We start from the raw sequence: 24,869 nt of genomic DNA, 5'->3' as shown, positions 1-24,869 counted from the left end.
TTAAATAACATTATACCAACATTAAGGAAACTGGATATTTTTATGTTCTTGGAATGTTACAAATCATTGTTCCTAGAATGTTGAATTTTAAATCAAAATTAAGTTAGCAGAACATTTGAGGAACCTCATACCCTTTAAAAACGTTCCTCTAACATCAAGAAAACTGGACATTATTTATGTTCCTAGAACCAACACTGAATATTTCAAGTACGTTCTTGTAACAAAATTCTGTTAGCTGGGTGAATAGTCAGCATATCACAGAACCCTCTCTCTCTCTCTCTCACACACACACACACACACACACACACACACACACACACACACACACACTGGTTTTCATGATTTATGGGGACGTTCCATAGACGTAATGGTTTTTAAACTGTACAAACTGTATTTTCTGTCCTCTTACCCTTACCTCAATCCTGCCCCTAAACCGACATCTCACATGAAACCTTCTGCTATTTTCACAAAATAAATAAATAAAAACTTACTGGTAGATGTGGGAACATTTGGTCTACATAATGTAGGGAATACCAGAACCCAGACACACACACACACACACACACACACACACACACACACACACACACACACATTCACAGATTATTCAGTGTCTCCTATTCACCATATTACATATAAAATACAATGCAAGACAGAGAAAAGACTTCTGACTTTGTTAGAAAGTTTCTCACACAGCGGTCAAACCCACAATATTATAGGTCCCCTTTTCTGGCAGCCCATTTTTATGTTCCCATTAACATCATATTTTGCTAAATGTCATCCAGTATATCAAGTGGTATTTTTGTTTACAGAGTTAGGCCTGAACACAGCCCTGTTCTCAAACACTTAACTAGAACTTGTGGGATCCAGCTGAAACCTGTCTAGAAAGGACATTGAAATACACAATAACTGAACTTGCCTTTTTCACACTTCACTCCCTGTTCCAGTTGGAGTCTTGTCCAGTCCAGCGGGATCAAACAATTAAGTCATTGTCTTGTGCTGGAATCCAAAAATAGTTGGAAACAAAGACCAGGCAACTTAGACAGCTCTCCTCAAAGTGTTCCTTCAGTACAGAAAGAAATGTTGGGCACCTGCCACACCTCAATAATACACAAAACTGCCTCTGCATGTGCTCTTACAGGACTAGGTTAACTGGTGTGGAGGAAGAAGCACAAACAGTCAGATATTAAATATACAAATACATTCTTAACCAAGAGCTAAATATCCGATTAAGTGTTGAAAGAACTCAATGCATGAACAGCTTTCTTCTTGCTCCTGAAATATGTTCTGCTGTGATGAGCAGTGAAAACATTCAAACATGACTGGGAATTACAGCAGAAACCAGTCTTGCCACACTGCTGTTTAAATATTAATGGTAACCTGATACTGTGGAAAGTCATCTTTAGGAGAATGTGTTTAATTATCATTCTAACATCATTTATTTGTTTAAATCCATGTTCAGTGATGTAGAACATTGTATGTATTCTAACTATATCTACAGGTTGTGAATAATTAAATAATGCTTGTTAATTCGCTGTTTATCTTCACATAAACAGTTCACCCAAAAGTGATAATAGGTTGAAATTAATTTATGCTGGGGACATAAATCATTTGCTGTATTCCAAACAGAATAAATCTGCCTCCAAAGGGCATTTTGGAGTGATAACAATATGGCAGTCACACTGAAGGGTCGTTGCAAACCAAAGTGCTCAAACATGGCCTTCAAATGACCCTTTAGAATGCTGGATTTACAACTGAGGGACACTTCACTTGCCAGATTCTTTCATTTTACTAAGTTTGTAATTTTTTTAGAAATTCAAGCAAAAAATATAGTTTTGTGGCTCTTTAATGTGTGGTGACAAATTATGCCTCAAGCAGCACGTCAATCAAACATCTTTTCATATTTAGGGGAGAACGGGGATGAAATTAACACTTTTTGTTTGAGCATCAGTAACTCAGTGGTTGTTTGTGTGTTTGTGTGACTGTGTACACAGTCACTAGCTGTGATGCCATCTACCAATTTTTATGTGAATTTTGTAATTTCACATAAAAAAAATTGCTGGATGGAAATGTTAAGATGCACATAAATTCTAAATGTGCGCACACACACACCCACACACACACACATATACACACACACACACACATGCAGTATGATGACCTATTTGACTTGGACTCAATCTCAATGTCCACAGACACAGATGCACTACCCAAAGGCAGAGCATTCACTTTTATTAAGGTAGATCAAGTTATTAGGATGCATAGCCAATTTCAGAGGAAGTTTATGCTGATTTATTATTATTTTAAAATGTTTCCATATTATATAAATGCATATTATAGAATGGGGCTAAATGTATTTTCTATTTTATTTTTATTAACTTTTTTATGTTTGATGAAATTAGACACTAGCTATAAAATTAGGTTATGACAGAATGGAATCACCATTTTATGGCAGATGATACATTTAATGTGCTTGAAAATCATATTTTTATGAAAAATATTTAAGATGTCTTACAATAATAATAAACAAACATGGGATATTTTCTTAAATGCTTAGATGCTTTTCTGTATACTCTGTTTTTATGCAATTCTTATTACGCATTATATGCCTATGTGCTCTTTACTTTTTTTCCATCATTAGGTCTAGAACTTGGCAATTTTTATTTAATTAAATTTTTTTTTTTTTGCAAAAAAGAACTCATAAATACTCTCGAGTCAAAGAAAGTCAAGCTGTTCCTTTCTTCTGAAAGGGATGATGAAGCTCTGCATACATCACTTCATGAACTTTTAAGTTGTTTTAAAAATATTTATTTTTAATGCATGATTCAAATTTTATTTTATTTGCATTGATACACATTAGTTTATATGACAGCGTTTTAATGCCATGTTGAATTTTTTTTTATAAGATTACGAGATTAAAGTCGTAATATTTCGAGAATAAAGTCGTAATAGGCCTACTATGAGAATAAAGTTGAAATATTATGAAAATAAAGTCGAAATATTAAGAGAATAAAGTCGTAATACTACGAAAATATAGTTGAAATATTTCAAGAAAAAAGTCAAAATGTTTCGAGAATAAAGTCGAGATATTATGAGAATTAATATTTTATATACAACAATCTGATCATTAAAGAGCTTGAGAAACACATTATTGCAAGACATAATTTGTGTTTCACTATAAAACTGATTTTGAAAGCTGAGACATTAAAAGTAGGTTGATCAAAAGCACAAATCTTATTGCTATCGGGTGGCTGGCGCACTATAAATAACGAATGCAATGGAAGATATTAAATATTATTTCCAAGCATACTGTCCTCTGCTAATATATATTTATAGTGTATTTTAAAAAAAGCGTTAAATAAGAGAGCTACAGCGAAGGAATGTCGATTGGGTGTGTGAGTTGATGTTAAGATAAAAAGTTGTTCCTGTTCAGTCTGTTAATAAATATCATATTCTTGATATTAAGCTGTCCGCAAGTCCTTAAAATTGCAGATGCTGCGGCCAGTTTCTCAGGTGATGTTATCGGCTTCTCTGAGGATTCACTTGATAATCTTTCAGATTTTGGATTCAGTGAAACCCAAATAGAGACCTTCAAATCAGCAGGGTAAATTATGAAATAATTGTATTTACACAATGATCATTTTTTAATCAGGTGCCAATTCTGTTCTCTTGCTGTTACACTTGACTTTGTATATTATATTCAAAAGAGTTGTAAAATAAGAATTGTAAAATAAGAAGCATCCATACGGGGTGATTATTGTTTAATAGTAATTCACAGTACTATATAGATTTTTTAAGGGTTTGTATGAAGCTTTTCAATGTTTATAAAAAAATATGGTACATGCTTGACAGTAGAAAAAAAAACAAGGTTAAATACCCCTAAAATCCTCTGAAATTAAATGCAGCCATATTTAGAAGACACCATATGAGCAAAGTCTGAGCATAAAACGTCATAATATATTTTATATAATCTAAATTCACAGACTCAGCATGCTTGCACCATCGTTAAAGTTGATCCTAACATGGATTGGGTTGAATTTCAGAAAGGCACTACTTTCAGTTAAACAGCTGTGATTTCATATATTGAACCACATTATATATAGCAAATATATAATATTAAAGATATAGTTCACCCAAAATGAAAATTCCTTAAAAAATTTTTTTTTTTTTTTAATATCTCCCAAGTCATAATGATTCGAATAGAAGCCTGAACATTTTCATTCTGGGTGAACTTCCTTTAAGAGTAAAAGTACATTTTCAAGCAGTATCTGTTACATTTTATGCATATTTCGACAATAATGACACTGGCAAAATTAAAGCAAGGAGTACAATATTTTGCAGTCATGCAGTAACACATTGCAACTAAAATAAGTGATTGTCTTTGGCTCAACATTAAAACACTTATACAAATTGATAAATCAAAGTATGAAATGAAAAAAAAAACAAAGACTAAATCTCACAGGTCAGATTGAGCTCCACTTACAGTAAACACAAATGTGAAAGTTGCACATTCATACAAATGTTTTCAGAGGCTAAAATAAGAATACAAAAATATATTTATGCTTCCAAAGTTATTCAACCTTCATCTGCTAGTTTTTATGTGACAAGGTTACAGATATCACTTTCTAACATTAGACACTACAATGATACTATGAAAATCAGCACACTTATGGTTTGTATTTGAAATGGTATGCAGCTCTTTGTGATCAAGATCAAGTATTCTGACAGGAAACTGAAAACTGCTTAAGAGGTGTTAATGAGACCACTGAAGTTCTCCTTCATGCTGAGCACATCGGCTGTCGGTTTTGCTTGAATTAGCATCAAATAAAATGTATTCAGTCTCAAACATATATGAAAAGGTGAAAAAAAAAGTGAAATAATTCTACCAAGTGGTCCTTAGACATAGATGCCCTCAGGATTTAACGCTGAGAAGATCGGACTATGGAGTCCACGGATCCCGCCAACCTCTGGATGAGAGAAACCCGATCGTTTCAATGAGCCAGTTAATACAGCAAAGTCTGGGAAATGAAAGAAAACAACTTAATTTAAGAACTTTGTCTAATGTCTCATTGTGCTTACAGGGATTGAAAGGCTCTATATGTTAGGAAAAACAAAATTAGTGTAGTCTTGACTAAATATTTCCATAGATCTTTGCTTAATTCCAATAAGAGTTGCTTGTTTGGAATATCATACCACCATAATACTATTCCTGTGGTATATAGTATGGATACAATGCATGTAATGTGAATGCATAGAATATGCAAATACAACAGAGCACAATGCAGTATCCACAATGCAATGCAGTTTACTTATTTCTAGTGTGACCAAATAAGCTGGAAATAATATCATCTGTGGTTTTGACTCATTATTCGATCAGATTCATGCTACATGCAGTACACTAATATTCAAACTGTACAATAACAACTCTTACCACAAGGTGGCACTTAGGATTATTAATATAAACAAAAACAGGAAAAGCACTTTGAAGGCTTGCAACAACAATGTTTTTCATCCAGGCTTGACGTCAGTAGTAAAAAACAAACAACAGATTTTTGTACTCGACAAGGTGAATGACAGGCAAGACCGCTGAGTCTCTCATTGCAACTATAATCTGTCACAGCACTAATGAAGCAGGAGCACGCAAAAGCTCTGCAGTTTTACAGGAAAAGACTTTTTAACTCGGTCCTACATAGGCCAGCAGTTTTTTGCTAGATATGCAAGTGAAAAGTCACTTGGCACTGCACTAAATTAAAAACAGATGCGGTCTGGCCATTACTGACACTTGTAAAATAGACTTATTACTCATTATGGTTGAGGTCTCATTTTAACAGAATCCACACTGCATGGAGCATATCCCTGGGGCTTTAGATATATTGTCAGCACTAAAAGCAATACCCTTATCATCTGTTGTGCTGCTGGAGTCATCATCACCAGGCTCCACGGGCAGGACAGTGACTTTGGTGCCGGTTTGTTGTATGAACTGCTGGAGGTTTACCTGCCTCAACTCTTTGGTAAGCTGCTCCAGTTCATACTGACTCTCCTGGTGGAAAGAGGGCGGAGAAGGTGCTAATGAAATGTTTGTGTAGTATTGCAACTGGCACTCAGCCTGCAGCAATGCAGTAACAACTGGCTTATAAACAGTAAAAATGTTCCAATGTACTTCCACAAAATCAGCTCACGATTCTAAACAGATGTGTCATTTTTGCATTTACAACAATCACAAGAAGTGAGAAATATTTTAGATAGAATTCTTAAGCAGCTAAGACCAGCATGAATTACTTTGTTAGTGAGTGCTGGTTTGGAACTCGTCTAGTTAAGTGTACTTCAACCAACTATGTTGTTTACCATTTGTCGTTTGTTGAGGCTAGTCAACCTTCTCCAGCATTTTGCTGGTTTAACTACTTAAGAAGCCTTGTGGAGAAAACCACAGGGTCAGGTTTTGGCTGTTTAGCTTGGTCGAGTCCCTGCTGGTAGATGCAGATATTTTTGGATGGCTCTTAAAAACGTGAAATGGAAATCCTCCCTGCTGCCTTTAAAATCACAGCTAAGGCTAGTCGCTAATGAAGGTCTAATGTTGGCACATTGATTCGTGTGTTGCCTTCAGCTAATCATCATTGTCACCATGTCATGATGTCAAACTTAAAGGAAAAAGTTTTTCCATATTCCACTATGTTCTTCACTCAACTTAGACGAGTTGATATGTACCTCTCTCGTCTTAGGGCGTGCACTCAATCGTTGTAGCATGCGGCACCACTATGTTAGCATTTAGCTTAGCACCATTTATTCCTTAGGATCCAAACAGGGATGAATTTAGAAGCTACCAAACACTTCCATGTTTTCCCTATTCAAAGAAGGTTACATGAGTAGTTACACAAGTATGGTGACAAAATAAAATGTGGTGAATTCCTAACCATATAAAAATGATGACTAAAATGTATGGAGAGCACTTCGCAGCACTCTGATCTCGGCGCAGTTATATTATCACTCCTGAAAATATCATACATACACTAAATCATACACTAAATAAATAATCACCTTACCAAATGATGACAGATGAAAAGTGTTTAAAAATCAGCTTAAAATATCAAAAGTGTTTGATATCCTTCAGCTTAATTATCAATGCGATTTTAATTCCAAGTAGGGATGTTCATTTTAACCGGAAGTAAAATAAATTAATGATTAATACCATCAGTTTAAACAGGTGTTTTTTTTTTTTTTAAGTATTTCCCCTCAAGTATTTCAATTAAGTTTGCTGCGTGGTGAAAGAAAAGTATGCTATACTTATTAGTTTATTAGTTCAACCTAGGGCATCAGTTTAAAAGTAGCCTGATTCTGTGGAAAAAACGCGAACTTTGCAACCCTGCATCCGACACGAGCTTGACTGATCACGGGTCGAGGGTAGGATAGATGACTGCAGACCATGCTGGAGTATTATAAGAATGTTTGCGGGAGCGGCCACAAAAATCATGGGAGTGGAACACACACGTTGCGGGAACTGGTGGTAATGGTCAGAAATTCAGTAGGAGCGGCATTATGAAACAGTTAAAAGTAATCTTCCATCCCTTGTCAAAAGCAATGCTTATCTTTTTAATAACAATCTCTGGCACAAGACCAGTGATTACCACTGTAGTCTTTAATTTCAAAATTTCATATGGATTACTCAAACCTTTGTTTGTTAAACTTGACGTACCTGCAGTCTCTTGCATGACTCAGCCAGTGAGCGCTCCACTGCTCTTGAGCTGTTTTCAAGCTGGGCCGTGTGTTGAGCTTTAGCCTTGAGTTCTGATTTCACTCTCTGAAGTCTAGCCTTCACTTCCCCCTCACTGGCCTGCTGGCTCTCTCTGATCTCCTTATGTTGCTTTTGAGCCTCTATTCCTGCCTCTACGCCCTGCAGAGACATCAGCCTCTGTTCCAGATTTGCCTCACAGCCGCACAGCCGACTGCTCAACTCCTGAAGGTGCTCCTGCAGCTGCCTCTCGCTCTCCCGCTCAATCTCCAGCTCAGTTGCCCAAAATTCCTCTTCCTCAATCTCCACCTTGTTCATTCGCACCTGCTTTTCCAAACTTGAAACTTCCTCTGTCATCTTCACATACAATTCGTCATCCTCTAGTCCAGCTCTTTTCTCGGTCAACATTCGAAGCTCTGCCTCGTACGCCTCTATCCTGCTGTCTAGAACCGAAAGAGTCTCCCTCTGCAGTCTCACCAGTTGGGAAAGATCCTTCACGCGGTGGCCTGATAACCGAGGGGACATTGACCGTGAATTGTGAGCACTTCTCACTAAAACCTCTCGTTGTTTGACACTATTGTCACTGAGCCTGCCTCCACTAAGGATGTCCCTCAGACTGCGGGGCACACCGGTGAAGGTCAGAGATTTGCGCCGTGGCTCACGCCGACAGAGGGAACGGTCACCTGGAGCTCGCAGCTTGGCCATCAATGGAAGGCTCTGCCGATGCAAGCCACGCTCTGGGCCCCGACGATTCAGACCTTCGGTTGAGGGGTACTCAATGAGAGATGGACCAGTGCGGTGTAGGATAAACTGCACATCACCAGCATACTGCCCCCAAGTGTTCAGAGAGGCCACTGGACTCTCGTGAGGAACGAGATGTCGCTCGGTGTCCCTCCATTTTTCAACCAATGTATACCGTCCTGTGCGACCTATAAAAAGAATAAGGATTACAGTGCTGAACATGACTCCCAACAAGCCATACAGTAGGTATTAAAGGGATAGTTTACCAAGCAAGTTCCCAAAGAAAACAAAAATAATAGCTTTATTCAACAATTTCTTCTCTTCCATGTCAGGCGTTCTGATGTAGAACCGGGATGTGCTGTGCCTTGTTTACAATCAGAAGATGCACAGTGTACATTAAACATGTCTTAAGATTTCAAGAGGATGACTTGCAATTTTTTTGCCCAGCCTTACTTATTTGAACCAGAATATACAGATGAATAAAGAGAGATGGACGGTCTACATCAGAAAGCAGGCTCTTGCGTCAGCAGCACCACTCGCACCCACCGTGATACTCTTGTGAACATACGTCGAAGACTGGCACGGAAGAAATCATTGAATAAAGTTATTTAAGTATTCTTGCAATTCCATAAAATAACAGTTAAACCACTTATGTCACATGGACTATTTTAACATTGTCCTTACTACCTTTCTGTGTCTTGAATGTGGTAGTTGAGTTTCTGTCAGAAAGCTCTCGAATTTCATTAAAAACATCTTGTGTTCCAAAGATGAACAAAGGTTTTATGGGTTTGGAACGACATGAGGATGTATTAGTGTACATCATTATAGCAAGAGTTCTTACTAGAACCAGGAAGTATGACCATATTAGCACTGGCTCCCTATCAAACATCGTATAGATTTTAAAATATTGCTTATTACTTATAAAGCCATGAATGGTTTAGCACCTCAGTATTTGAATGAGCTCCTGTTACATTATAATCCTCTACGTCCGCTACGTTCTCAAAACTCAGGCAATTTGATAATCCCTGTAATATCAAAATCAACTGCGGGCGGCAGATCATTTTCCTATTTGGCGCCTAAACTCTGGAATAACCTACCTAACATTGTTCGGGAGGCAGACACACTCTTGCAATTTAAATCTAGATTAAAGACCCATCTCTTTAACCTGGCTTACACATAACATACTAATATGCTTTTAATATCCATATCCGTTAAAGGATTTTTAGGCTGCATTAATTAGATAAACCGTAACCGGGAACACTTCCCATAACACCCTATGTACTTGCTACATCATTAGAAGATTGGCATCTACGCTAATATTAGTCTGTTTCTCTCTTATTCCAAGGTCACCGTAGCCACCATGACTTTGCTGCAGCCTGGAAATGAACTACTGGTTTCATCTGGTCAGAGGAGAACTGGCCCCCCAACTGAGTCTGGTTTCTCCCAAGGTTTTTTTTCTCCATTCTGTCACCGATGGAGTTTTGGTTCCTTGCCGCTGTCGCCTCTGGCTTGCTTAGTTGGGGTCACTTCATCTACAGCGATAACGTTGACTTGATTGCAAATAAATGCACAGACACTATTTAACTGAACAGAGATGACATCACTGAATTCAATGATGAACTGCCTTAAACTATCATTTTGCATTATTGACACTGTTTTCCTAATGAATGTTGTTCAGTTGCTTTGACGCAATGTATTTTGTTTAAAGCGCTATATAAAAAAAGGTGACTTGACTTGACATTATAAACACTTTCCCAAAGTAATATTACTTTATTTCTCTAAAACCTTTTAAAGGGGGAAAAACCAAAGGGTAATTCTTGTTTAATTATTGTTATGTGAATACACAAATATATAAGGGATGTTTTTCCAATCCCATTCCACCCTCTTCTGCCCATCATTTCCTGTTCTTCTCCACTACCATATAATTTGCTTGAGGGCAAAATGACAGAATAATTCTTCTCCATAAAATTAGTGCACTTCATCTAAAGATACACATTTGAAATAGTGAGCAATTATTATAATTTTTTACACCCTCATCCCCGAATAAAGACATACAGATTACTTTCAAAGCTGTCAAAGAAGATTGAGGTGTTCTTAAGAGTTGTTTCTTTCAGTAAAATGAGTCAGATTTTCCATGTCAGCGGGCACTTTGGTTGCGCCAGCACGTTTCTCACTAATACAAGAGGGGGCCCTTAGATTGTACCAGTCTGAGTGCAGCTGAAAATAGATTCAAACGATGATGTCAACCAAGACAGGTCTGAATCAAAAACAAATTGCTTTGGGTCCCACTGGTGATGTAATTAACTGAAATCAGCCTTCTAAACTATTCGCGCCCTCTCCTTGAAACTCCTTAAAATATGCCTCATGTCTTTAAACAAGTTGTTAAACTAGTCTCAAGCTGTTGGAAAGCCAAAACAAACTCTCCGACACTTAATCTTCTTTTAATTATGAAATGGATGATGATTACTCAACCTCAATGCCAGATGGTTTCAGCATTACTCAAAATTTATGGCATCTGTGTTAGCAACTATAGCTTCCATGATTTAAGTCTTCCATGCCACTGCTGGGGAGTAACCAAACAAAAATAGAAGCACAGTTTTTTGCTAGTTTGGTAGTCTTCTCCATCAAAGAACTTTTTTTCCAATAGATAGCAGTAGCATGACAGAATTGTTTATCAGTGTTTTTGTGTCATATTGTGTTACTCCCTGTGTGTTGGGATGTCTAAATCATTTTAGTGAACATGTTTGATCAGATAATTCAGTTCATTGATTCATTTATTTTGTACTGTTCTCTGATAATGTCATCAAGATTTTTACATCAGAAAACATCATTCAGAAGTAATAGGCAATTTTCTGTCTGACTCAAACACCCACTGATTTAATTGTGTATGCAGCGATTTAGGTTAAAAATGCATAAATACTCAGTACATATCAAACAATCTGTAATAACAGACAAAGCAAGAGTAATCACGTAATGAAAACAGTTCCTTTCTCTTATTTTCAATCTTTCATCGGATTGTTTCTAGTTTGTAAACGAATCCGCAGTAAAACGAAGTGAACTAAGGACCAAGTTATTCCTGACGTGGTCTGGATCTTCATTAAAAATAAAGTTAATCCACTTTTTCCTAATGTTCACATCAGAAGGAAGCCAATGCACTGCTTGGCACTGCACAAAAACCAAATGATAAAGATTGCTTCAAGGTCAACAAAATTTGTCTTCAGAGCCATCTTTATAATTTGGTTTCTGTGTAGATCTGCGTTCGCCCCTCTCTTTAGTTACACTACGTGCACCAATTGATGGGCGGGGCTAAAGAGGCAGCAGTGTACAGGCACTTGCATACTCTCACCGGAGCTTATTCTACACCTACGTCCTACATCGTCCTCTGGAACACCACTCTCTTGTGAACACGCGTATGAAAGTTAGCAAAAGCTAGAGATTGTGGATTATGTAGTTGTAAATATAGATGTTGCTAAGCCAGTGGACGCAGTTTTTGGATTTCAAAATCTTAACCCCCACTCACTGCCATTGTAAAGCTTGAAAAAGCCAGGATTTTTTTTTTAATATTAACTCCGACTGTATTCGTCTGAAAGAACGTCCTATACACCTATGATCGCTTGAGGGTGAGTAAATTATAGGGTAATTTTCATTTTTGGGTTAACTGTTCTTTAAAGTCATACAAGTTTTGAACGACATGAGGGTGAGTGATTAATGAGTTTTCATTCTTAGTTGAACTAATCTTTGTGAATACTTTCAAAGTAGCTTCGTCAGCACTTTTCCATACAACTTATTTTTTGATATGAAAGACAACATTAAAAGAGCAACAAAAAATTGACACTACCTACCAATAGCTTGAGCCAGAGCGATAACCACTTCCTGGCAGGTGGTGGCCTCTGTGACCCCACAGACCACGCGCTGAACTCCATCGACCCACACCTTCAGCTCCATCCTGGGTCAATCTCTGGAGGATTTGGGGCTGCTGGTCTGCGACGTCATACTGTCCTACTCCAGGGGTCCAGTGGTACAGCCGTCAACCCCCTCACAGCAACTCTGCAACAACCACAACTCGGGTTAGGAAACACCTGGGAATGATATATACTTCTCTCTGCCTCCTGCAGATTCTCATATTCTCATACTAATAAGTCTGAAATGAATTTGATCTTGTGTTTTTGAATGTCTTTTGTTAAATTTGTATTTTGAAGTCAAAGAAACCTTGCTGACTGTTTTTTTTGTTTAGCAAGTATGTTCTGGTGCTATTTTAAGGCACCAGAAGACTTGAAATATAGCACACATGTGGGTCACTTATGGCTTTATTTTTTGTTTAACAGCAGAAGACTGCTAATTCGGTATGAAATGTAATTTCAAGAGGGTAAGTAAATGATGACAAAATGGTCTTTTTGGGTGAACTATTTTTTTGCAGCTTTATTTTTTTCTGTAAATGCAAATGATTTATTCCCACAAGATTTGTTTCGTCTCTTTGTTCTCAGCTGAATGTTTCCTTTTAATGAGGTTACAAAGTGGCATTTGTGGTTAGAAAGCCATTATAATAATTTCTATATACAAATTTCTAACCTTTTTTATCTTAAATAACCATTAACTTTACAATAATCTGAAATGCATATTTCTAGAAACAAAGGTTTCTAGAAACACTAGAAACTTTCTATAACAAGTGTTATAATGAGAGCCTTTCCTAATCAGGAAAGCTTTGAAAAAGGAAATGACTATGCTATTAGCAGGAGACCCCTGTGCTTCCAGATGGACACATTTCCTTCCTCAGATCTCTGACTAGTTGAACAATCGGCGCTTCTTCTGTATTTAACATAGAAACAAGATACTGCTGTCTAAAAAATGATTCAGTCTCTTTGAAACAACAGCTCACACATGGTCCCAAAATAGCATATTTTCCAAGAAACGAATTGGCCATGATTCTGTGCTTTTTGTGGAGGTGTGCCGAGGGTGTGAAGAGGAGGAGGATGACATGAAAAACAGTTGGCTGCAGTGTGGACGTCCTGCTGGAATCAGTGAGACCAGCTGGACCTGACATTATGTTCCTCCCACTTCTATGAACAGGTACAATTTTAGGACGAAGGGGTTGCAACCACGCATGCCTGAGCAAATCTTCAGCTTTGCAGAGAAAATTCACAAGATCTCAGTTTATTCTCTCAGCAAAGAAAAGATTACACAAACTGTGACATAAAAGAGTCTTAATAGTGTGTACAGTCTGCACACCAAAAGTGCATTTAAGTATTTGAATGTGCCGCGAAAATACTTTCCTCCAGAGTTTAGCTTAAACCCTAATCAAACACACCTGAGCAATGCTAATCAATGTTTTCAGGATCATTCAAAAAATCACAGGTAGGTGAGTTTGATCAGGATTGGAGCTAAACACTGCAGCGCATTGGCCCTCCGGGGCAAGATTTGAGGAACCCTGCTCTAAAACAAGTAATGCGATGCAAATATTTGCTTCGCTTTTAGTGTGAACCATAGACTGTATAAAAACATGGACGTAGTGTCCGTGATGTCACCCATAGGTTTCCGAAGAGAGTTTTTGAAACCAAAAGTGGATGGAGCGGGCCGTCGCCATCTTGGCAGTGCGTCACCTCCTGTCACTCTGGGGTTATCAAAATAGGCAAAAATGCGGGAACTGGTTGCTGAAGCCACACCCACCTAGCGCGATGGCGGTGACAGCAGCGGCAATCCACCTGACACTCTAGTGGCCACGCCCTTAATTATGCATACCTTTAAGGCTTAATATAATTTAAACGAATGAGTTATAAAAAAATACCCTTCATGAAGGGTAAAATTAGCTATTTAGACCAAAATCATTTTTTGCACCAGGCTGTAAACATATTTTTTTCTGCTGTAAAGTTGGGCATTTTAACATGGGGAGTCTATGGGAATGACTCTTTTGCAGCCAGCCTCAAGCGGCCAGGTTGAGGCTGGCTGGTTGGCGCTCGGTGTCAACGCACCCAGTGAGACACACACACACACACACACACACACACACACACACAACGCACCCAGTGAGACACACACACATTATATATATATATATATATATATATATAATTATTATTATTTTTATTACCATGCAGCATAAAAAGAAAAAAAGAAAAAAAAACTTTAACTGAAAGTATTAGGCGCCATTCACATGTCGCGCCTAAAAATGCGTGGAAAACGCTAGGCGTGTCGTTTTCTCATTCTTTCCAAAGCGATCGGGCAGTTGCGCTCCTGAGGCATCTGCCGTTGCTAAGCATCCATCAGCTGCGATATCCGTTACAACAAGGAAATTTCTGTTTGGGTGCACCCTATTTTTCAAAAACAATGGGGAATTTCACCCTGAAGGAGACCTTTAACTATCATTTTGCATTATTGAGTTGGTTCTTTTCACATGACCTGGTGTGCTTGCGTCATTATGAAAAGCTGAGATGTTTTTAACTAGATGTGGTGTGAACACGCTTGGAAAAAACGAGCGCGTTGCGACCGCTGCTTCGATTATGAGCGTGCATACCGCATTTGAAATAACGAACTTGAGCGCCCAAAAAACGCGATATGTGAACGGCCCCTTCATCGGTCAAAATGTTTACTTTCGGTTAACGGTCAATATGAGCATCCCTAACTGGCATATAAACATATATAAATATAGCTCCCATTGTTTTAGGTCACCCCTGGTTAATCAAACATAATCCACAAGTGGATTGGGGTTTCAACCTTGTGGAGTGAAAGTTGTCATGAGTCTTGTCTGGTTTCTGCTTGTCCTATTGTGCCTGTTTCTGTCTTTCAGAAAGAGACCATGGTGTTATCAAACATGCCCGCAGAGTACTTGGACCTGAAGGAGGTGTTCAGTAAGTCCCGTGCTGCTTCTCTTCCTCCGCATCGTCCCTACGACTGTGCTATAGATTTAGTGCCAGGTAAGTCTCCACCTAAAGGCAAACTTTACTCTCTTTCTATTCCGGAGAGGGAGGCCATGGAGAAATACATTTCTGATTCCTTGGCATCGAGGTTCATCCGCCCTTCTCCTTCTCCAGCGGGGTCGGGATTCTTTTTTGTGGGTAAGAAGGATGGTTCTCTGCGACCTTGTATTGACTACTGAGAGCTGAACAACATCACAATAAAGAACACATATCCGTTACCGTTGATGTCTTCAGCTTTCAAGAGGTTACAGGGAGCATCCGTATTCACAAAATTGGATTTACGTAACGCTTATCATTTGGTCCGCATCAGGAAGGGGGATGAATGAAAAACCGCCTTTAACACCCCTAGAGGGCACTTTGAATATTTGGTGATGCTGTTCGGGCTCTCCAACTCGCCAGGGGTTTTCCAAGCACTCGTTAATGACGTGTTGAGAGACAAGGTAGATCAGTTTTCTCTATGTTTACCTGGATGACATACTGATTTTTTCTTCATCTCTCCAGGAACATGTTCAGCACGTCAGACGAGTGCTCCAGAGATTACTCGAGAATGGGCTTTTTGTCAAGGCGGAGAAATGCGTATTCCATGCACAGTCTGTTCCCTTCCTAGGGTATATCATCTCGTCCGGGGGAATACGTATGGATCCTGACAAAGTTAATGCTGTGATAGATTGGCCATCTCCAGATTCCCGTAAGGCCCTACAGCGGTTTCTGGGGTTCGCCAATTTCTATCAACGTTTCATTCGTAATTTCAGCCAACTAGTCTAACCTCTGATGGCCTTGACCTCCCCCAGTACTCCGTTCAGGTGGTCGGATGCAGCCGAAACTGCATTTACCAACCTCAAGAGCCGCTTCGTTTCGGCTCCCATCCTTGTAGCCCCTGATCCCACATGGCAGTTTGTGGTGGAGGTCGATGCATCAGAGGTGGGGGTAGGAGTAGTTCTTTCCAAACGTGCTGCCTCGGACGATAAGATGCATCCCTGCGCGTTTTTCTCTCATCGGTTATCTCCTGCTGAACGCAATTATGACATTGGTAACAGAGAATTGTTGGCTGTCAAATTAGCTTTAGTGGAGTGGCGTCACTGGTTGGAAGGTTCAGGGGTACATTTCATTGTTTGGACCAATCACAAGAATTTAGAGTACATTAGAACTGCCAAAAGACTCAATTCCAGGCAGGCTCGGTGGACACTTTTTTCGGTCGTTTTGATTTTACCGCCCGGGTTCCAAAAATGTCAAACCCGATTCTTTGTCACGTCTTTTTGATCCCTCTGCTCGCCCGGTGACTCCCGAATGTATTTTACCTGAGAAAATAGTCCTCTAAGCACTCGTATGGGAGGTCGAATCGAAGGTCAAGACGGCCTTAGAAGGGGTAACGCCTCCGCCCGGTTGCCCACCGAATCGTTTATTTGTGCCGGAAGAGTTACAGTCCGAAATTATTCAGTGGGGTCACTGCTCTTATGTTGCTTGTCATCCAGGGATAAGCCGAACCAAGGGGTTAGTTAAACAATGATTCTGGTGGCCACTTATGGCTCGTGACGTCCACGATTTTGTTTTGGCTTGCTCAGTTTGCGCCAGTGGTAAGTCGTCTAACCAGCCTCCTGATGGGCTTCTTCAACCGCTGTCTGTCTCTTCGAGACCCTGGTCACATATCGCACTAGATTTTGTTACCGCCCTCCCGCCCTCTAATGGCATGACGGTCGTTTTGACCGTAGTGGACCGGTTCTCGAAGGCGGCACATTTCATTCCCTTGCCCAAATTACTGACAGCCAAGGAGACAGCGGTCACTGTCCTAGATCACGTTTTTCAGTTACATGGCCTCCCGGTAGACGTGGTTTCTGACAGGGGATCCCAATTCATATCCAAATTTTGGAAAGAATTTTGTAAGTTGCTAGGAGCGACGGTTAGCCTGTCTTCGGGTTATCATCCCCAGAGTAGCGGGCAGTCTAAGCGAGCCAACCAAGATTTAGAGAGGACGTTGCGATGTTTGGTCTCCAAGAATCCTTCTTCCTGGAGCCAACAACTCTCTATGGTGGAGTACGCTCACAATTTGTTACCAGTGTCAGTCACGGTCCAAAAGGTGTGGCTTTCTACGAACAATATTCCTCACCATTCCGTTTCTAACAAATTAGCTCCCAAATTCATTGGCCCATTTACTATCACCAAGATCATTAGTCTGGTGACAGTCCGCCTCAAACTACCTCCAGCGTACAGGAGGATACATCCCGCCTTCCATGTGTCCAAAATTAAACCCGTGTTTTATTCACGTATTAATCCGCCTACCCCGGTTCCCCCGCGTCTCGTAGATGTGTAACCGACCTATTCGGTTAATCGTATTCTGGACTCGAGACGGAGGGGACGAGGATTCCTGTACTTGGTGGACTGGGAAGGTTATGGTCCGGAGGAGAGGAGTTGGCTACCTGCTAGGGACATAATGGATCACTCCCTTATTGATGATTACAATCAGCAGGTAGGCCCTTCCGGGAACTCCAGGAGGCGTTCTTAGAGGGGGGGGGGGGGGTACTGTCACGGTTGGTAAACCGTGATCTCTGGGTTTTGCACTTTGTGGGTGAAGTCTGTGTGTTACGCGTCAGCACTGATTAGTTTGTGGGCGTCTCCGTTAATTGTCATCAGCAACAGCTGTCACTCATCACTCATCCCTATATATTGGCTTGTCTAGCGTCTTGTGTTCGTGAGAGCGTTGTTTCATGTTTGTAACCAATGCCTTGCTTTCTTGTGTGTTTCTGCGTTGGATGTCCGTGTCTCCCCGGAACCCCGTCCACTCTACGCAACCCACCACCAAGCAACACCACTTACCTTCGGCTCGCTTCCCCGCGGTTCCTGTGTCACCCTCTCCTGCTGCCAACTCTCCTCCGCCTTCCGGATTCATCATTCCTCACCGCCATCTTGGACTGTGCATTCCTCCCAGCGTTATTTGTGTCTAAGTTTTGTATTGTCTCATTGTCTTCATTAAATCTCATTAATCTCGCACTTGTTTCCTGCCACTCCTTCACCCAGTCGTTACAAGTCTTTAGTTAAAGATCCTCCATAATTGAAAAATAAAAATTGATGATATAGTAAAAATTACAAAAACAATTATTAAACAGGCAGTTCTGGATATCTTTCACAGTATAACTAAATAATTAATTTAGCTTAATAATAGTTTGTTTTTTAATCTAAAAATTTAAACGGCATTAATCTCAATCAGCAGTTTTTATCATTATACATTTTATCAGGACATGTTTCCTAGGAATCAAACTATGACCTTGGCTTTTCTATTGACACATTCTACCATTTCTTCAACAGTAACCCAATTGTTTGCATACATGGTATAATAATACTTTGCATTAAAAAATGATGCCATTATTTCCAAGAACTACCCAACAATAAGGTGTCTTTTCACCTGCTTTTTTCGACCCTGTAAAAAGGAGCACACTGAATATCTCTGGTTTAGTGCGGAGACATATGGTGTGGAGGAACCCCTATAAGAGCTCTTCTGTCTGAGCCAAAATGGAAAGTAGAGAGCTTTCAACAAAACAAAACAAATAGCTACTGCAGTCAATGTGGAGTTCTTGCCAAATTTCTAATTTTTCATTTATACATGGTTTGGAATTCAGAAACCACGCTGCCAATGCAAGGACATTCAAATAACATTTTAAATTGGCCCATAAATTTATAAAAAAAATTCCACTTGGAATTGTCACGCAACATGCACACTTTTTTTTTCTAATCTGTATTTAGGTGTGTGATCCTCAGCAAATGTCAAAGGTTTGTTGCAAGCTGCATACCATTTTCACTCCATTTTGCCCTACTGTAAGAAGATAAGTGTTTTGTCCTTCATTTTTACAGCCCTTTAGCGTCTATGACAACAGATGGAGTCTTGTAGCCAATAGTCAGATGCATAGTGGGGCCATTTTATGTGTCCTTTTCTGACTTGAGCAAAAGTGGCCTGCAGCCGACTCTATTCTGACATTTTTCCAGGAGCGATCACTGAAACAAGGAAGCCCAGTTAACGGATGACTTCACATCGACTGCATGTTTGACTGAAATAACCAAAAACACAAGAGAACCAAGGTTGTCCGATCAGACAGAGTACAAAATGTAATATCAAAACGTGTGTGATTTAAAGTTTGACCTTCTAAGAATTAGATCACAAGTCCATAGTATATGTTGTCTTTTTCACAATGCAAGAGCAGAATAAAAACAAAAAGGACCTGAAACGCAGTGCTTGGCAATACTAAAAGAGCCACATAAGTTTAATGTCACTTTAAAATAGTGGCAAAGTGACACATTATGATTATTTGTATTTTGTAAGACAACCTCAGACGTACAGTCTTTATGGAAGCACAAGCAAATGTCATGAGGCACGTCCAAGTCATGTAGAAACTGAGAAGTATTGGAGCTATATTGGCCATTTGAACGGTTTTGTTCAGGCCACCAGACTTAATCAGGAAGAGACTGTGTTGAATTTGATTGCTGCCTCACCATGAGTGCTCCATTCAATCATCTGCGCATCATGCTGAGCACAAGTGATCACTTAAGTCTAAAACGAGCACTGCAGAAGTGAATCAAGCACTATTTGTGGAAGTCACAATGAAGTATTTGGGAACTGACTGTCCATTTGCTACATCCATCAATGACTTCATTATGACATCATTCCACATGAAAACTATGGGTCAGATTTACTTACAGTTTGCACTAACACAAATCCTTTGGCATTAAAACCTACTGTTTGGATTTACTTACTGCATATGCATTTGTAGGAGTTTCTATTTGTGTCACAAAATGTATGGGTAAATAAATCATGCACGGTGATTTACTATAGTTTATGGTAGTCGACTTACTGGTTTTATATTTACGGCATTATTTAACGTCCCCAAAAAGCATGTCTTAATCAATTTTGTGCTTGTGTTGTTAGTAGATTACACGCACCTGATTATTAATGGCTCTGTTTGTTTGCGACCCTACACTATTTTGCGATGCTTTTGGTAGATTGCATTGTTCATTATGGAAACACATTGGCTGCATCTGAGTTCTTTCAAAACAGCGAATGTCTCTTCTCAGGTCCTGATGTCTATAAACCACCTATTTCTATATCATTTATCTATACTCTATTAGCATTCAGACCATCAGTATGGCGTGAATGATACTCTTGCACTGTGAAATGTGACTTTGGCTGTTGTTTGCAGACAGAAAGCAGGAAGGAGGTATAAATTCCACCAGCATTGATTTTGCGTCTGTCTTTATAAGCCTAATTATCTCAATGAACTCAACTGAGTAATATCCTCTTACCATTGCTCATACTTCTGAATCAGGCATCTGAATTGTCCCTCAGGAATCAACGAAGTAAGGTACCCAACGTTTTCCCGCCAATTTCACTGTACTCCTTGTCCAACTTCAAGTGTAAATATAAACAACATATTTCATTTCATCCTGCTTATTAAAAACATTTGGCAAACACGTCTTCCTTATGCTTTGTCCGGGACCAAGGGAATAAATTGTGGTGATTGCTTAGACAAACAAAACTTATTATTGCTCAAACTTAATGTTGAACAAACCACTAACGCAAAGTTAAACTTTGGATGGCATTTCTAGATGAGGGTTTTTGTATGGACACGTTCTTCAGGATTTCTTCAAAAAGATTTGGCTGATTCAAAAACTGCATAAAAGCAAATATAGAAAAGAAATATCCCCCGAATATTCCTCCAAATGGGAAGTTAACAAAGCATATGTCTAACAAACCTTACATTGGGTTATTAAGAATCAAGTGAGCTTTTGGTAGCGGCTAAACTCTAAAGTCAGTAAGGAAAGGATCAAATTAAAAACCAATGATACGAGTTTGGAGGTCCATCCAAAACCAAAGAGAATGAGCTAATTTCTCGTGGAAAGATGGTGTGCTGTTACTATTGCTGAGCTATTTTGGATTAACCTTTTATTCTGTTGTGCTTGCACTAGCTGCCATGCTACATGTAATTACTAGCGATCTATTCACTCTCCCATAATTAGTTGCAGGCCTTGGCTGAAACCGTTCCAAGAGTAAAAACACTCCAAGAAACACAGATAGATAGATAGATAGATAGATAGATAGATAGATAGATAGATAGATAGATAGATAGATAGATAGATAGATAGATAGATCTTTTGAACAATCTTATTTTGTCAGTTTATGAAAGTAAATGTGACCCAAAGCTTTCGAGGTCAAACCTCACGTCACGTGACCAAATGGTACGCTGATGTATAAGGTAGATCAATGTTTTAATTCGAGGGTGAATGAAGCCCTAGATTTTGATCAGTTCTTCACTGAATGTGACTGTGTTGCTTTAAAAATGTATTAAATAGTAATCTGGATTAGTTTCATCCCACCATTTGATCCTTATTGGAGCTTGGAAGATTTGGCTCCTATTGACTTTCATAATATGGACAAAAACAGCTGAAACGTTCTTCATATCATCTTCTTTTATGCTCCACAGACAAATGAAAGTCACACAGGTTTGGAACGGTGTCAGGGTGAGTTAAAGATGACAGAAGTTTATGGGTCCACTGTGAATTTACTGAAAAGATTAGCTAGTGACTAAGGCATTGTTGAGGCTTGACGGCACGCAGGTAGTTATCCAAAGACTTAGGCCTTGATTTTACACCATGGAAACTGATAACATTGAGGTTACACATTCCACGCAGCTGGGCACTGAGCGCTTCAGGAGATAAGACGTTTCTAGCCCCCTTTGCGCTTTCTCTTATCAAAGACTTTCAGTTGTAGCCATCATCCATGAGTTATATGGCTAAGAAATGTTATTTATATCATGGCAGGTTTTGATACTAAAGTTCAAATACTTTTTTTTTTTTTTTTTTTTTAGAAACACTGTTTTTTCTTGGTATTCTTTTATGTGACCTATGGCAGTATTGGAATATATATTTAAACCTCATGTTTTGAATCTTGTTCCTTCCCGAAGGAAAATGAAGGTGCAAATCAAACACTAAGTAAACAAACAACACCACTACACAATCAAACTGAACCACGAAAGACCTCCCGTCTGCCAAACACAGAGGAGATCTGTGTCCTCACCAAATCTCCCATCTGGGGTGACGGAGGAAGGAAAACAAACCTTCTTTCTCCGCCCCAGTAAAACAATAACCTGAGGTTTTGGAAGAAAGCAAGTGAATTCAAAGCGAAATCTCCAAATCTTGCTCCTAAATCCCCTGGGTGTCCTAAAATGTACTTTGCTACGCTTGATTCTTTCACGTAGTTTGGCACATTTAGCAAAACAATGAGATGCTTTCATGGAAGGTAACAGGAAAACAAAGCTTTCCTCAAAACTATGAAGGGAATAAAACCATGCCAGGTTTTTAAACAAAGTCCTTCAACCTAAGAAAAGTCTACCTGATGTGGTCTTTAACTAAAGACTAGCAAGAGCTGCCTTCGTTCTTATAAATCTCAGAGTTTGTTGAGTCTCAAGTCTCAGTTGAGGTGCTTTAATAAACTTGAGAATAAACGTCGGCCCCCCAAAACCCACCACCACGACCATTGGCTAGGACGTTGACTGGCAGAATCGCAAACATCTGGATGGCATGTTGAGCTGGATATAATACTGCCTTTGTTCTTTTGCCATGGTTGTGATCAGCAGGCTAGCTTTGAAGGACCAGCCAAAAACTGAGTTACGAGGGTACTGGATGAAGTGTCAAAGTGACTAAGTGGTTTATTATTAATCTCTCATCTTACCACTTTCAATAAAGTAGTTACACATTCCCACTGTGAAGCATTTGCATACTTTGATGGCAATACAAAAATGCACTAAAGACACTTTGTAGGATTAAATTAGCATTTTGCTTACATGATATGATAAAATAATAACCAATCTTTGTGAGAAGAACCACATAAACCAACTTTCTATGGCAATGCATGACAACATGGATTCTACATGACATAGTAATTATTTAGTAGTAACCTCATATTGCATCAAATAGACGTGTTTAAATTGTCAAACACCGATTTTGTTAAGAAGACTGATCCTTCAAATATCAATAATTGAATAAAAATGAAAAGGCAAAATCTTTGAGAGAATTTACTAATTAAATAACACTGATCTACCATCTTTATGTAGGTACTGTTAACACATAATTTCATCCACATATAGAGGAGAATAAAAAAAGTAGCTGTGAAAAACGACTTTTAACTGTTAGGTGTTATTGCATGCGTTTTCCCACAGTGTTAAAAGCAAAGTTGCATTTATGAAGTATTACATTTTTCCGCGTGCAAAATCTGTACATTCTTACCTTTATGACTAAATGTAGAAAACAGTTATCCACTTTTTGTCCGAGCCAATGTTACAACGACGAAAGTGTGTGCAATAAATTAAAAAGACGCTGAAACAACATTCAGGTTTTTTTTTTCTGTGTCAAGTCTTACTATACAGCTCCGATTGCTAAATATAAACGAACTGTTCTTATATTTTGTGTTTTTTTTACAGCGCAAAAGTCTGAGAAAATTAGCGGATTTCATCCGTTTGGATCACCACCCCACAGGAAAAAGTTTTCATGCTGTGCTGCAGTGGGTCCATCCCACATAAAACTGTGTGGAAAACACGACCGTCTGCTTTTACTCGCTGCATTCTGTCAAGTCCCGCCCTCAATCTCATCATTGTGTGCTATTATTGGTACACCTTGTGAATGGCCTTTAAACTGTCCAATCAGAGCTCGCTCTGATCTGCTCCTCAAGAGGGCGATAGACGGCTCAGAAAACAAAAACCTCCATTGAGATGCATTAATCTAAGGACGTTTTTTTAATACGAAAAGGTGTCATTTAAAATATTTCGATGATTAATTAATAAATTTAAAGGATGTAAAACTGAAATATAAATAGCCCCAACAATCTCTATTTTATTTATTTATTTAACAAAATGTGATCATCCTACCAGCCCTGAGAAAAGTAAAACAAACCACGTGACGATCAACCATATCATAAGCGCGTTTCATAGAGCGGTTCGAACAAAATATTACAACAGAGTAATGATGCTTAACATTTTGAATAACCATAAATAAAAAATAAATTTGAATACAGCAAACCGGTTTGACGTCATTATTTAAATAAAGATTGACTTGCAAAAACCATGGAAATACTGACCTCTTGTGTCTTTTGCGTTTTTTTATTTTAATGCATCTTGTAAAATCAAAATATAAATTATTATTTATTGTTTATGTATGTGTAGCATATTTATAGATCAAATAATAGACTGTACTAAAATCGTAAATCTTCTGCTTTTTTTTCAACCCTCAACTGTGTTGCAAAATATTTTGTAATTACTTCCAGTATAATAAAAATATATAAATAATAATTAAATGTGAACTCAAAAGTAAAACTTACCGCAAGGTTTGTGCAGAGTGATTTTCAAGTATAATTTATGCAATAATTTAGTAATTTAATTTTTCGTAGTAATTCAAGCTACGTCAAGCTGTTACAAAAGTAATCCACCCACGGTAATAATGTCTTTTATTATGTAATT

General features: G+C 38.8%; 1 protein-coding gene across 2 annotated transcripts; it reads right to left on the bottom strand.

Moving 5' to 3' along the window:
* Nucleotides 1–3,744: 3,744 nt before the first annotated feature.
* On the bottom strand, nt 3,745–23,949 carry LOC132124887 (ras association domain-containing protein 8-like). 2 transcript variants are annotated; one of them, XM_059536034.1, is made up of 5 exons: nt 23,644–23,949; nt 12,310–12,546; nt 7,691–8,655; nt 5,896–6,040; nt 3,745–5,018 (listed from the first exon to the last, which is right to left on the bottom strand). In XM_059536034.1, the coding sequence occupies exons 2-5, from the start codon at nt 12,410–12,412 to the stop codon at nt 4,897–4,899; spliced, it is 1,335 nt and encodes a 444-aa protein (XP_059392017.1). In that variant the 5' UTR covers nt 12,413–12,546; nt 23,644–23,949; the 3' UTR covers nt 3,745–4,896. The 2 variants fall into 2 exon arrangements, with proteins under 2 accessions (XP_059392017.1, XP_059392016.1); XM_059536033.1 differs by having other exon boundaries at nt 12,310–12,514.
* Nucleotides 23,950–24,869: the final 920 nt, after the last annotated feature.

This window comes from Carassius carassius, chromosome 43 (genome assembly GCF_963082965.1).
Source record: "Carassius carassius chromosome 43, fCarCar2.1, whole genome shotgun sequence".
Taxonomy (NCBI): Eukaryota; Metazoa; Chordata; class Actinopteri; order Cypriniformes; family Cyprinidae; genus Carassius; species Carassius carassius.
Note: the sequence above shows the minus strand (reverse complement) of the source record. Positions and strands in the feature narration are given on the sequence as shown.

Excerpts from the sequence above, each read along its gene's own strand:
- LOC132124887 (XM_059536034.1), bottom strand. The coding sequence starts at position 12,412 with ATGGAGCTGAAGGTGTGGGTCGATGGAGTTCAGCGCGTGGTCTGTGGG. Across the intron at positions 8,656-12,309 it reads CGCTCTGGCTCAAGCTATTG|GTCGCACAGGACGGTATACA; the intron begins GTAGGTAGTGTC and ends TTCTTTTTATAG. Across the intron at positions 5,019-5,895 it reads CAGCACAACAGATGATAAGG|ACTTTGCTGTATTAACTGGC; the intron begins GTATTGCTTTTA and ends TTCATTTCCCAG.